We start from the raw sequence: 15,932 nt of genomic DNA on the forward strand, positions 1-15,932 counted from the left end.
TCATTTTTCTTTCCTCAAAAAAGATGTTTTAGCAAGCAATTTTTTATTTTCACAAGGGTAACAGGAGAATTTGGACCCCAATATTTGTTGCCCAGTTTGTTGTGAGTACGCTGATACCCCATATGTGGGGGTAAACCACTGTTTGGGCACACGTCAGGGCTCAGAAGGGAAGTAGTGACATTTGAAATGCAGACTTTGATGGAATGGTCTGCGGGCGTCACATTGCATTTGCAGAGCCCCTGATGTGCCTAACCAGTAGAAACACCCCAACAACGCAGAGCCGTGAAAATAAAAAATAATTGTTCTTTCCTCAAAAATTATGTTTTAGCAAGTAATTTTTTATTTTTGCAAGGGTAACAGGAGAAATTAGACCCCAACAGTTGTTGCCCAGTTTGTCCTGAGTACGCTGGTACCCCAAATGTGGGGGTAAACCACTGTTTGGGCGCACGTCGGGGCTTGGAAGGGCGGGAGCACCATTTGACTTTTTGAACGCAAGATTGGCTGGAATCAATGGTGGCGCCATGTTGCGTTTGGAGACCCCTGATGTGCCTAAACAGTGGAAACCCCTCAATTCTAACTTCAACACTAACCCCAACACACCCCTAATCCTAATCCCAACTGTAGCCATAACCCTAATCACAACCTTAACCCCAACACACCCCTAACCACAACCCTAACCGCAACACACCCGTAACCCTAATTCCAACCCTAATCCTAACCCTAATCCCAACCGTAACCCTAATCCCAACCCTAACCACAACTGTAACCCCAACACACCCCTAACCCTATCCGTAACCCTAACCACAAGCCTAATCTTAACCCTATTTCAAACCCTAGCCCTAATTCCAACCCTATCTCTAATCCTAACCCTAAGGCTATGTGCCCACGTTGCGGATTCGTGTGAGATTTTTCCGCACGATTTTTGAAAAATCTGCAGGTAAAAGGCACTGCGTTTTACCTGCGGATTTACAGCAGATTTCCAGTGTTTTTTTTGTGCAGATTTCACCTGCGGATTCCTATTGAGGAACAGGTGTAAAACGCTGCGGAATCCGCACAAAGAATTGACATGCTGCGGAAAATACAACGCAGCGTTTCTGCACGGAATTTTCCGCACCATGGGCACAGCGGATTTGGTTTTCCATAGGTGTACATGGTACTGTAAACCTGATGGAAAACTGCTTCGAATTCGCAGCGGCCAATCCGCTGCGGATCCGCTGCCAATCCGCGGCCAATCCGCTGCGGATCCGCGGCCAATCCGCTGCGGATCCGCGGCCAATCCGCTGCGGATCCGCTGCCAATCCGCTGCGGATCCGCGGCCAATCCGCTGCGGATCCGCGGCCGATCCGCTGCGGATCCGCGGCCGATCCGCTCTGTGTGCACATGCCATAACCCTACCCCTAACCCTAACCCTACCCGTAACCCTAACCCTACCCCTAACCCTACCCCTAGTTCTAACCCTAGTTCTAACCCTAACCCTAGTGGAAAAAGAAAAAAAAATATTTTCTTTATTTTATTATTGTCACTACCTATGGGGGTGATAAAGGGGGGGGGTTTATTTATTATTTTTTTATTTTGATCGCTGTGATAGAACCTACCACAGCGATCAAAATGTACCTCTAATGAATCTGCCGGCCGGCGGGCGCACTGAGCATGCGCCCGCCATTTTGGAAGATGGCGGCGCCCATGATGGAGGCGGACGGGGACCGGGAGCCTCGGTAAGTATAAGGGGGGGGAGATCGGGGCACGAGGGGGGCGTCGGAGCACGGGGGGGTGACATAGGAGCAGGGGGGAGCGGGCAGGAGGACGGGGGAGCGGACAGCAGGACGGGGGAGCCGGCAGGCGGACGGAGGGGACCGGACCCTATAACGGAGCACTGGGGGGGCGATCGGTGGGGTGTGGGGGGGTCACATTAGTGTTTCCAGCCATGGCCGATGATATTGCAGCATCGGCCATGGCTGGATTGTAATATTTCACCAGTTTTTTAGGTGAAATATTACAAATCGCTCTGATTGGCAGTTTCACTTTCAACAGCCAATCAGAGCGATCGTAGCCACGGGGGGGTGAAGCCACCCCCCCTGGGCTGAAGTACCACTCCCCCTCTCCCTGCAGATCGGGTAAAATAGGAGTTAACCCTTTCACCCGATCTGCAGGGATGCGATCTTTCCATGACGCCACATAGGCGTCATAGGTCGGATTGGCACGGGTTTTCATGACGCCTACGTGGCGTCAAAGGTCGGGAAGGGGTTAAAAAAAATTGGCCTGCAAAGCTGAAATCATGGAGATCACTGTCCAAATATTTCTGGATTTGACTGTATGTTCTCTAAACTGTATTGTATTTTGCGGACTATAAGACATACTTTTTTACCCCAAATTTGGGAGGAAAATGGGGGTGCGTCTTATATTCTGAATGTAGCTTATCGGGGTGCGGGGGAAGCTGTTATGATCTGGTGGCCTAGGAGCAGCATGAGACATACTCTGGAGAAGGTGGTATCTGTACTGACCGCAGACCCTGAACTTAACACCGCAACTAGAAGTAGCCGTGGGATGTACCTACCGATCCTAGACACCTCGTCACAGCCGGAGGACTAATTAACCCTATAGATAGAAAAGGGAAAACTATCTTGCCTCAGAGAAAATCCCCAAAGGATAGACTGCCCCCCACAAATATTGACTGTGAGAGGAGAGGAAAAAACATACACAGACTGAAATCAGGATTTAGCAAAGGAGGCCAATCTAGCTAAATAGTAAGGATAGGACAGAGAACTATGCGGTCAGTATTAAAATACTAGAAAATGTCCACCACAGAAAATACAAAAACTCTACATCTAACTAAAGACATGGAGGGTATATCTGCCTCTCTCAGAGATTCCAGCTTGGCTGCATAAATCCTTACACAGATTAAGCTGGACAAGAAAAAAACAAGAAATGCACTGAACAATAAGGCCCACAAAATGTGGGCTGCAAAAACAAGCAGAACTTATCTTTGTTGAAAGAACGGCAAGCAGGAGAGACCAGGAAGGGATGTGAATCCTCCAGAAACAATGAACAACTGGCACTGACTAAAGGGTGAAGCCAGACTAAATAGCCAAGTCCTAAGTGGACACACCTGATGACTGCTGTGAAAGACAGACAGCAGCGCTACCACTTATAACCACCGGAGGGAGCCCAAGAGCAGAATTCACAACAGGAAGCTGTGGTAGAGCAGAGTTCCATGAGGCAAGGTCGCCCCTGCAAGAAGCCGGCGGTGGCAGGAGTGGGACGATGCTGCGGACCCTGGGCTGGAAGGAGGGGGTATACCGGCAGAGCCTTCCAAACCTGTCACAGTTATAACCATTTCAATGCGGAGACAAGTTATAGCAGGACTCTTCGGTAATTCAGAGACTTGATCTTTGCCTGTCTGATCTGAAACTTTGCAGAGTTTTTCTCCACTTAGGAAATACAGAACCTTAACATTCACAAAACTCCCGGCCGAATAGCACAAGAAAAGCTTTGAAGGCACAAATCGTCCTTGGGAACCAAGTTCCATAATTACTTCCTTGTAGGAAACCGAAACCAAAGTCTCTAAAGTCTCTTTTTCTCAATTAAATTGAACCTGTCACTTGTCATGAATAGGGTTGAGCGAAACGGATTGTTCATTTTCATAAGTCGCCGACTTTTGGTAAAGTCGGCGTCTCATGAAACCCGACCCGATCCCTGTGTGGGGTCGGCCATGCGGTACGCGATCTTGGCGCCAAAGTCGCGTTTCGTATGACGCGTTTAGCGCCATTTTTTCAGCCAATGAAGGAGCGTGGGCAGAGTGATGACATAGGGGTTAGGGCGTGCACGCCTATCATCATTTTATCGTTTGTGCGCAGTAGCGATTTGGAATGTGTAAAATGAAATTTTCTGTGCTGGGACGGAGGAGAGAGAGAGAGAGGGAGAGAGAAAAAAAAAAAAATCCCCATTGACGTGCATAGGGTTTCGTGTTCCGGCCGATCCTCGATTTTGCGCAATAATCGGCCGATTTCGCCCGACTCGACTTTTCCAACAGTCGGGTTTCGCAAAACATGACTCGACCCTAAAAAAGTCAAGGTCGCTCAACCCTAGTCATGAATATTCATTTATTTTTTTAATTTTGAGTAAATGAGTTATGGTATCTCCTGATGAGGTGAATTAATTAAGTTCTAGGTAAGAGTGAGCAGCATGGACCGGAGGCGCTGGATTAACTAGATGCCATGTGGAACAGCGAGGACCATTACAGATGGATATGCAGGATGTGGATCAGAAGGCCTTGAGGTGCTAGAAGCAGCAGCAGAGCACCTTGACTCAGCAGAGACTAGTAGGTGAGCAGCTACATTGATGCAGCACAGTTGAGTCTGTTGAATTGAACCAGCAGAGACAAATGAGAAGGCAGGTACCTTGATGAAGCAAAGTTGAGCGTGTGGATAACACTTTGAATATGCAGATATAATAGCCAGGGGGTGAGAGTGTGCATAGCACTCAGGAACAGAAGAACCAAGAAGGCAATCAGGAATCTTACTGCACAGACCTGGAAGTGCTGATAGCATTCAAGAACAGAAGAGCCGAGAAGGCAATCAGGAACCTTACTGTACAGACCTGGAAGTGCTGATAGCACTCAGGAACAGAAGAACCGAGAAGGCAATCAGGAACCTTACTGTACAGACCTGGAAGTGCTGATAGCACTCAGGAACAGAAGAACCGAGAAGGCAATCAGGAACCTTACGGTGCAGACCTGGAAGTGCTGATAGCACTCAAGAACAGCAGAACTGAGTAGGCAATCAGGAACCTTACGGTGCAGACCTGGAAGTGCTGATAGCACTCAAGAACAGCAGAACTGAGTAGGCAATCAGGAACCTTACGGTGCAGACCTGGAAGTGCTGATAGCACTCAAGAACAGCAGAACTGAGTAGGCAATCAGGAACCTTACGGTGCAGACCTGGAAGTGCTGATAGCACTCAGGAACAGAAGAACCGAGTAGGCAATCAGGAACCTTACGGTGCAGACCTGGAAGTGCTGATAGCACTCAAGAACAGCAGAACTGAGTGTGCAGACAACACTCAGAAGGAACTGAGTAGACAATCAGGAATCCGGCTGTAGCAGAGTCAGGTGGGACGTAAGGCTTGACTCCCAAAGAGCACATGGCAGCCACCTGAATACTCGGCGCAGCCACCTGAGTCAGCCCTTGGATAATGATGGATGCATAAATTAAAAAAAATATGTCTCCCTGCAGCTATGACTAAGGGGAAATTACAACACAGTGATAAAGGGGTTTTCCAAGATCAGAAAAATTTGGGCCAAGACGTCAGAAGAGAAAGTGGCATTAAATAAAAATTCCCTGGTCAGTCCGGCATCAGTGCTCCCTGACACTCTATTTTTCAGGCTTTTCTCTAACCTCGGCAATAAGCAATAAGTATCCAAATACATGAGAAATATATGACATAATTCTCACTAACAGAGTCCACAAAAGTAAGAATCGCACCAATCAGACAGGCACAAAGAGGACTTGATGTCCCCTCCATGACGGCCGTGGATGGGGGTCGTCTTTAGAATACCAGCCTGGTAAATATAGTAGCGACAAAGTAAGACCTGTAATAATCTCTGCGGTATTGCACATGTTCTTTTTTTATTATTAATAATCATGTTGTTTTTCTTCTGACTGTTCAATCTCCTAAGGGAAAGATTAATTCTAGTACCATGCAGATGTTACACTACATTAAATCAGTTACTGATGAAAAAAGACACATAAATATAGATAAAATACAGATACTGTGGGATAGAGAGATGGATAGATTAGATAGATAGATAGATAGATAGATAGATAGATAGATAGATAGATAGATAGATAATCAATAATAGATAGTCACAAGTGTGTCACGTCCTTCTGGGAGATCTGGGGTTAGAAGATAACTACGTATTGCGAATCACAGTTCCTCCATTTAGCCTGTGTGTTTGTGTCCCATATTGAATGGATTTGGTTTCCTTTGGTGCTGAAGAGGTTAATGAATCTTTCTGTGCTGGACAAAAACATGCAGTTCCATTTCAGCTGCTTCTGATCTGGTCATTACCTCTCCCTATAAAACCTGGCCAGACCTTCTCTGTCTTGCCAGTGAAAGCTTTGCTTCCTAGCTCCTTGGAGACACTGTGCTGAATTGGAGATCGTTGTTGCTACTGGAGATTGTTGCGTGCTGTTTTGGGGTATATGCTTTCCTCATTGTCCTATTCCCATTTGGTTGGTACATTTCTATCCTTCCATATATACATCTTTACCTTTGGTAAGTGTATGTACATTTGTTGCTTCCTGTTATCCCTGTCTTATGTGTAGATACAATAGCATTTCAGTCCCGAGCCTCCTGGGGGAAGCGGAGGAGACAGTTTAAGGAATAACAGGAGAACAGTAAGGCTGGTGGCCCAAACATCCTCACCTTTAGAGGTACCTTTGGGAGCAGGGATAGTTAGGGCCCCAGTCCTTGGGACAGTTCATGGCCCCTTTCCCTAATCACGAACAGTCACAGTATGACATAGATAGAAGATGGATAGATAATAGATAATATATAGATAATAGATAGATAACAAATAAAAGATAAATATTAGATAGATGATAGATAATAGAGATATATGATAGACAATAGATAGATAATATATAATAGATAGGTAATAGATAGATATATGATAGATAATAGATGAAAGATAGATAATAGATAGATAATAGATACCCCCGGAGACAAATGTGACACTCGCATAGCAGTGCCACCAAATTGGCTGCCGTAGTATCATTATAATTATTATTTATTTATGGTGCTGTACTAGAGAAATGGGTTATGTACAGAGTTATAGATATTGTTTACAGTAAACACATTTACAATGACAGACTGGTAGAGAGGGGAGAGGACCCTGTCCTTGTGGACTTACATTCTACGGGATAATGGGGAAGAGACAGGTCGGGTGGTGGTGAGGTGGCAGCACTGGTGGTGGTGAGGCGGCAGATCAGGTGTGGTGGTGAGGCAGCAGCTCGGGTGGTTGGTGAGGCGGCAGCTCGGGTGGTTGGTGAGGCGGCAGCTCGGGTGGTTGGTGAGGCGGCAGCTCGGGTGGTGGTGAGGCGGCAGCTCGGGTGGTTGGTGAGGCAGCAGAATGGTTATTGCAGGCTGTAGGCTTTCCTGAAGAGATGGGTTTTCAGGTTCTGTCTGAAGGATCCGAGGGTGGTGGTGAGGCGGCAGCTCAGGTGGTGGTGAGACGGCAGCTCGGGTGATGGTGAGGCGGCAGCTCGGGTGGTGGTGAGGCGGCAGCTCGGGTGGTGGTGAGGCGGCAGCTCGGGTGGTGGTGAGGCGGCAGCTCGGGTGGTGGGGAGGCAGCAGAATGGTTATTGCAGGCTGTAGGCTTTCCTGAAGAGATGGGTTTTCAGGTTCTGTCTGAAGGATCCGAGGGTGGTGGTGAGGCGGCAGCTCAGGTGGTGGTGAGACGGCAGCTCGGGTGATGGTGAGGCGGCAGCTCGGGTGGTGGTGAGGCGGCAGCTCGGGTGGTGGTGAGGCGGCAGCTCGGGTGGTGGTGAGGCGGCAGCTCGGGTGGTGGGGAGGCAGCAGAATGGTTATTGCAGGCTGTAGGCTTTCCTGAAGAGATGGGTTTTCAGGTTCCATCTGAAGGATCCGAGGGTGGTAGATAATCGGATGTCTTGAGGCGTGGAATTCCAGAGGATGGGGGATATTCGTGAGAAATCTTGGAGGCAGTTGTATGAGGAACGAATAAGTGTGGAGGAGAGTAGGAGGTCAGTTAAAACAGAGGGAGAGAAGTACATGGTATTCTGGGGTGCAGTGGGTATTCCATATCATGTGTATTAGAAAAGTGTCCTCATCAGGTGGATGAAGCTGATGTCTGTATGTTGACCACGAACTTGTGCCCGTCTTAAAGAGTATGGGGCTTCAGTAAGTGTGGAGGGGGGCACAATGTTCTGCTCCTGGAGGGTCGGCGGTGCTCCTGCCTACGCTGCAGCAGGGGGCGCTATGACTAGAGCTGAAGGCGTCTGGTCCGGGTCGTTACACCGAGAGCTGCCGTACACGACCCAGGTCTTATATCAAGTAGCTCTTAGAGATGGAGGTGGAACGCGCTAAAAACTCCGCCGTGTTTTTTTATCTGCAGATTTTTCGGGTGATATTCAAGTTTATGGGGAGAACTCAGCCGCACAGTCACTTGCCGGTGGCATCTATCATTTTTGGTGCTTTTTCATCATGTGGCGGTCACATTCTGGAGACGTAATGGTGCCGTCTTTGCTGTCTCATTATACGCAGCCTCCTCGTTATTATGACGGGGGTCTTGATCAGATCGGCGCTGACTGACGGCACAGAACATTGCGGCGTCTTAATAGCACATATTGAACGGCTTTATGGCGAAACCTCAGCAGTAAAGTGACATCTTTTAATTTAGAGCGCGTGCGACGTCACCGGGAAGATTTGTTTCATCGAGAAAGCGTTTAGAGAGCGAGCGGACAATAGGAATGACGGTGCCGAGGCCGGTATCCTTCACCCCGATGTGTTTCCACAATACAGTCACTCATCGGATGGGAAATATTAGCTATGCCCTATTTACCATGGTGCTCCAATGTTCGAGGGGGGGAAAAACCCTTATAGGGGATTTTTATTTAATCTTACCCTATAGACGCCCACACAGGAGCACGAGACATATAATTCTATGCTCGGACCGGATCACGTGACTTTACCAGGTACGTGACTCAGAGGCGTGGACAGTCGGCATGGCTGATAATAACCGGGGGGGGGCGGCATTAAAGGCACATGGCAACTAGATGCCTTTGGTTAAAGAGCTGTTTCTGGAGTTTGGCTGCTTGTATTGAATATATGCTAGATGTTAAGTGTCTGGCATTGCAGATATCTGCATCCCCTTATGCAGGCGAGACTCAACCGAATCTATGAATATAATTCCAGAGATGCAGTAAAGACTGACACCAGAACAGTGGAAATGACACAGCACCACACATTGTATAGTGGCCAGAACTGGTATTGCAAGCTCTACTATATACAAGCATGTAGGGGAATGTTTGTGGCCATTACAAAACACCCTGTGCGCCACTGCCTCATTAATCACCAGATTGAATGCCCACCTGGGACATCCTCTGCACTATAGAGCAAAGGCTATATGGTACCATACTGAATAATGGTGCATTATATACATCCTATAGGGGACAGTATATGGGACATCCTCTGCACCATAGAAGAAGGGCTATATGGCACCCCATACTAAATAATGGAGCACTATATACATCCTATAGGGGACAGTATATGGGACATCCTCTGCACCATAGAGGAAGGGCTATATGGCACCCTATACTAAATAATAGCGAGTGATATACTGTACATCCTATAGGGGACGGTATATGGGACATCCTCTGCACTATAGAGGAAGGGCTATATGGCACCCCATACTAAATAATGGAGCATTATATACATCCTATAGGGGACAGTATATGGGACATCGTCTGCACCATAGAGGAAGGGCTATATGGCACCCTATACTAAATAATGGTGCGTTATATACATCCTATAGGGGACGGTATATGGGACATCCTCTGCACTATAGAGGAAAGGCTATATGGCACCCCATACTAAATAATGGAGCGTTATATACATCCTATAGGGGACAGTATATGGGACATCGTCTGCACCATAGAGGAAGGGCTATATGGCACCCTATACTAAATAATGGTGCGTTATAGACATCCTATAGGGGACGGTATATGGGACATCCTCTGCACTATAGAGGAAAGGCTATATGGCACCCCATACTAAATAATGGAGCGTTATATACATCCTATAGGGGACGGTATATGGGACATCCTCTGCACCATAGAGGAAGGGCTATATGGCACCCCATACTAAATAATGGTGCGTTATATACATCCTATAGGGGACGGTATATGGGACATCCTCTGCACTATAGAGGAGAGGCTATATGGCACCCCATACTAAATAATGGAGCGTTATATACATCCTATAGGGGACGGTATATGGGACATCCTCTGCACCATAGAGGAAGGGCTATATGGCACCCCATACTAAATAATGGTGCGTTATATACATCCTATAGGGGACGGTATATGGGACATCCTCTGCACTATAGAGGAAAGGCTATATGGCACACCATACTAAATAGTGGTGCATTATATACATCCTATAGGGGACGGTATATGGGACATCCTCTGCACCATAGTGGAAGGGCTATATGGCACCCCATACTGAATAATGGCACGTTATATACATCCTATAGGGGACGGTATCGGTATATGGGACATCCTCTGCACTATAGAGGAAAGGCTATATGGCACCCCATACTAAATAATGGAGCGTTATATACATCCTATAGGGGACGGTATATGGGCATCCTCTGCACCATAGAGGAACAGCACAGCTCCCACCGGCAGTTGCGTCCGTCAGGTTCAGCTCCTGACGCTGATGTTCTCTCATCACCGAGTGAAGAATCAGACAGGAATTTCATTCAGCTCGGAGCTAAAGCTCATTGATAAAACCCGGCGGTATCACTGTGGGAAGGATACAGAGAGCAGGTTCGGGAGGACGTTACATTATTTATGGGGATTATCACATCAGATATCACAATCGTTATCTCCGTAGTCACAGTCATGGGCGCAGGTGCATCTGGGGTCTATATAGCCTTACACCCTCAAAGGTCATTTAGTGGGGGTCTATATGGGCATATACCCCCCAAGGTCATTTAGTGATGTACAGGATATAAAGCCTTACAATAATGGGGTCTCCTTCAGAGCGCTTCTATGAGCCGCCACCATGGCGGTCTTGGCTAGCCCATCCATTACCCAGTTGACTAGTCAGAAGAAAGACTATGTGATATTACCTTTTCCTAGTGGTGGCAGATGATATGCAAGATACAAGGGAAGTGGCCATGGGGGGCCGGCTCAGGTTCGGGGCGATCATAGTTCCAAGGCAGATGACCCACTCGACGTATCATCCTTTTTAGTATCGTGAACTATTAGTTTTATAATCTCTCATATATTATTAATATTCATAAAGTCAAGGTCAAACGTCACCCTGAAAGTCTTCTATTAAGGCACTGTCCCACATGGCCCCCCACAGTGCAGAGTATGCGGATATACGCACCCTAAAGGCAGTCACTATGGGGCCCAAGGTCAGGGAATATCAAGCTCACTTTGGTTCCTTCCATCTTTCGCATGGGTGATGTAAACCCAAACAAGGGAGGATTAATTCAGAACGAGACTCCATAGACCCTTGACACATGGGCGGACAAACCATTGGTGCATCCTGTGCCATCGCACAAGGGCCAAAAGGTAAAAGGGGCCATTACCACTTCCAAAGCTGCATTATGCTGAGCTATTGGACTGCAATGGACCCATATATTGTCCTTGCACAGGGGCCTCTGTGTCCACCCCTGCCATAACACCGCTAAGCGCCAGGACCTCCTGTGATCATCATGGCATGGTGCCACCAACAAAGTCCATTTCAATTTTTTCTACTGGACTCCCTTTCCCTAAGCTCCTGTCCTCTATGTCCCAAACTCTCTTGATATCCCAAGGAAGCGGATTCAGAGTGTTCCCCCAAACTGGTGCCCCTCTAAAAAAAAGTTCCAAGACGGATGCAAGGTTATTTCATTTGTTTCCCCCACCCAGGTTGGAGAAATATGAGGATTTCAAGCAGATACCTCTTGGTCAATTTCAAACTCAACTGACCAGTGAGCCATCATGCTACACGTCTACCTGCACCCCTATACCGATCCTGTGCAGCCCCCTAAAAAGTACATGGGAAAGAAAAACCTGCACAGCCAAGAGTGATCCTACGCAGGGAGAAATTCAGAAGTCCATTTTTTTCTAGGAAACAATGGGCATCTATGAGTAGTGATGCCACCTCTTTCTGTTGTTGAAGAACCCTTTTGGCAGTGGACTGGTAGCTCAGTGGTCATCACTGGGGTCCTGGATTTGAAGGTAACCCAAATGCAAAAAAATTAACCAAAATTATAAAAAAATAAATATATTTGGGAGGGAAGTGAGAAAGAAGGAGATTCGTTTTTGAGATTCACAAGGACAGGAACTGATGGAAGATATCCCAGTCTGTATGGACGTACTGCGTGGGTGGCTGACGGGATGGTAGACGCTGCCTGCAGTATCTGAAAATAATGCACTCCTTCAGGGGTGGACATATCTCATTGGTGCAACCTGGGGCCCAAGAGGTAAGGGGGCCCCATTTCTACCATTAGAGCCCATAGATTGTTCTTGCACAGGGGCCCTTTTCTGTCTGCGTCCTCCAATTCACAGATATTAATACGGTCCTACAGGCAGAGTAGTCACTTCTTACCTTGGCGGCCATAAGTACAAATCCCTACATTCACCAGAAGAGCTTTTCCATGTTATTATGCCCCAGATTATCTGCATATATCCTCAGGATATGATTTACTACAGAAAGGCCTTTAATCGCCCCCAACTATGGTTTTTTATTAATGGAGTGTCTACAGACCCAATGTGCACCACTTGTGGAAATAACCGGAGACACGTCCAGAATCTTATTAATGGGAGGAGGGGGCTCATTGCATTCTTCAATTCCAAGAATGGGAGATGTTTCCTATGGGTGAATGGTACGGGACCGGTAGAGGGAGCCAAGTGAATCCTAATTTTGATGGCTCTGAAACAATCTGTGCATTCAGCACCCAGCAGCCTGGAGAGCTCCTGATCTCCAAGACACAATGTTGCACTGTAATCTATAATTCAGCACAAGGGCAGTCGGAGAGATCTGTTAATTGACCAAAGACGAATGTGTTGCCGAATTCGAGCTGAGCACTTAACGACACAGTTAGTGTCCTTAGTGAATGTCATCCATTGTCTGATATAATGGGAAACGGCAGGAATGTACCTAGAGATACACGAATCTCTTCTCGTGGATCTGTTCCGTGAGGACATTAAATAACAATGGTTTAAATCTGTCAAATGAATATAATTAAAAAAAAAGAATAGGCTAAAGAAACATAATAGAGACATATATAAATAAAAAAATACATAAATGAAAAAATGCATAAATATATATAAAAAATAACATTATAAATAAATGCAAAAATGCACATATATATAGCATAATAAATATATAAATAAATAAACAAATGAACAATGCATAAATATATAACATAATAAATAATTATATAAATGAAAAGAAGATATATAAATATATAAATAAATATACGAATTAAACATAATTTAAAAAGATACATAAAACATAATAGATAAATATATAAACTTAAAAGATACATGCATATGCATATAAATGAACATAATAAATATATAAATAAAATACATATAGAAATGTATAACTTAATAAAGAAACGTAAAAAATAGAGATACATAAATATATAAAAAAATAATAGATAAATACAGAAATAACAAATAGAACAATAAATAAAATCCCAAGGTATGAGGGAGCATCAAACATAACCTTATAATGCTCAGTACTTGAAAAATAAAGGAATAAATTCATAGGATGGAAAACAAGGTTGACCGAAATTTAGACCCCGATCTTGTCTTATGGTACCGTAATAAGGGTATGAGCCAGAAAATAATGTGATGGAGGATAAAGGAGAAGCAGGTTCAGACTTTGACCTGTGAAGGACGAGCCCATGACCCACTTTCCTGAAGGTGATGAATGAAGTTTTTTATACAGTTGTTGCACGTCAGAATCCAAACTCCTCAACTTGTCTATATATAACTGAATGAATAACCATGGGAAGTTTTCCATCTAGATAGATGCTTCAGGGAAACATATCAAACACCCACGCACACAAGCACACTGGGTACCTGATTTATGGAAGCCACTGCAAGTCTGGGGATCACCAACTGCATCACGATTTGTAGAAGGGAAGTTATCAATCCAGCCAAAATAGCCCAGGTAAGGGGCAATGGAAGCATGCTGTAGGTAGCAAAAAGTGTGAAGAGTACGTAGCCAATACCGTCCCCTAGAAGGCCATATCCTAAACCGGCTGCCAGGATTTGGGTAGCCATGGCTAACCATGTCACAACCCCACTAAACTGCAGATAGGTGTACGAGGTTGTGTCCTTCCTGACAACTACTAAGGCACAGATGACCACCTCAATTCCAGTGAAGAAGCCCAGCAAAATGCCTTTGATGGGGTCCATTGGTGCAGAGGCCAAGGTGAGATGGAGGATCAGTAAGGTGAGTTTGGTCAATACGTCCAAGATGTTCATCACCACTTCCGATTTGCGTCGTTGACCGAGGAAATAGCGTTGGTAAAGCCTCTCTAGGTCTCTAGACTTGAAAGAATTCCTTAAGGTTGGGAAGATGACCCCTCGATAGGTGTAGCCCCAGTTTAAGAAGAAATCCGAATTACTAGGGGCGCAGTCCAGGTGAAGGAAGCCCAGATCACTACTTGTCCTCTCTGGGAAGACTTTGGTGCCCCCATTATTGTGTCTATCCCCACCAGAGATTTTGCCAAATTGTCTACTGGCATTAGTGGTGTAGGAGTCATCGGAGGAGAGGGTTTTGGCGCTGCTTTGTTCGTTAATGAACCTCTGCTCGGTGATGTGCCTCACCGCCGTCTGCCAGAGGAGCCTTTTGGGTCTGGTGTTGCTGTTGATGGTGGGGGTCTTATTGATGGTATAGAGTTCATCCGTGGCACTGGAGCACCTCACCTCGGACAGCTCCATGGTAGATCTGTACAGTTCTTGCTGTTTTCTTCGTTGGAGCTTACTGAAATACATCTGTGGTCATTTTACTGGCCAATGGCATTGGCTGACAAAAGGTTCTTCTTCTTATGTGCTTAGAGAGGACGCTCACTTTCCGGAGCGGCGTATGGTCCCCAGGTCCATAATCCTGGTATCATGTCCTCCCGTTAAACGTCGCTATCAACATAACAGGCACTAAGTCCATTCATCTTTAAAAACTGAGGTCAGGAACCTCCTGAAGGTTAATCTTCTGTCTGGATGAAACTTCCAAAGAAACATCAGATCTTCACCAAACTGGGATGGATCTGGGAATCAGAGCTGGTGGGAAGGTTGGGACATCTGGTCTGGGGACGAGCAGCTGTGGAAGGAGCAGGCAGACATCTGAGGGCTGGAGAACAATAGGGGACTTGGGAACAGTTCATCTGACCAGGAGAACATTGACCTTGGAGATGCAGGAGACGCGGACCTCAGCTACAGAAGACATCATCAAGGTCTTTGCTAAGGTCATTAATGGGTGAGGATGGTGGTGGTGGTGGCAGCTGGGGGGCAGATGCCACTGTGACACCTCCTGGTGCGGCCACTCAGCGCAAAGTTAGGCGCAGGAGAACCAATGGCTCACTCCTCGGCGGCGGCACAGCGCGGTCCCCGGCAGCCGAACATCGCCGTCCTGCTCGCGTCAAATAAACTTCCCTCCTCCAGATAACAAGGAGCTGCCGCTGCTGCTGACCTTCAAGGGGGGCTCCATGGGGGGCTTCATCTCAGGTGCGGGCTGCCCGGTGAGGCCGCTGCAGGGTCCTGTATGCCGGGAGCCGCATGAGCCGGTACCGGAGCGGAGAGCATTAGCGCCCGGGATAGACCGAGGATTACACGAGAGCGGAGCCGGAGCGGCTGCTACCGCTGGAGGGGCGGGGCCTGCGGAGTCAGCTGACACCGAGGATGACGTCACGGCCGTCTATTACCTGCAAGTTCACAGCCACAATCCTACTATGTGACATATGTACATGTATAGCTATGTGTGTATGTATATGTGTGTATGTATATGTGTATGTATGTGTATGTGTGTGTATGTATATATGTGTGTATACAGTATATGTGTATGTATGTATGTATATATGTGTGTATACAGTATATGTGTATGTATGTATGTATATATGTGTATATACGGTATATGTCTATGTATAGCTATGTGTGTATGTATATATGTGTGTATGTATGTACAGTA

The 15,932-nt window shown here is 46.4% G+C and overlaps 1 protein-coding gene across 2 annotated transcripts in view; it reads right to left on the reverse strand.

Moving 5' to 3' along the window:
• Positions 1-15,605, reverse strand: part of ADCY8 (adenylate cyclase 8) — a 364,716-nt gene extending 349,111 nt beyond the window's left edge. The window contains exon 1 of one of the 2 annotated variants that reach the window (XM_077271241.1): positions 13,826-15,605. In XM_077271241.1, the coding sequence (XP_077127356.1) occupies positions 13,826-14,746 (921 nt within the window). In that variant the 5' untranslated portion in view covers positions 14,747-15,605. The remainder of the gene's footprint in view (positions 1-13,825) is intronic. The other variant, XM_077271242.1, reaches the window with a different exon arrangement.
• Positions 15,606-15,932: the final 327 nt, after the last annotated feature.

The sequence above is a fragment of the Ranitomeya variabilis genome, chromosome 6, assembly GCF_051348905.1.
Source record: "Ranitomeya variabilis isolate aRanVar5 chromosome 6, aRanVar5.hap1, whole genome shotgun sequence".
In the NCBI taxonomy this organism is placed as follows: domain Eukaryota; kingdom Metazoa; phylum Chordata; class Amphibia; order Anura; family Dendrobatidae; genus Ranitomeya; species Ranitomeya variabilis.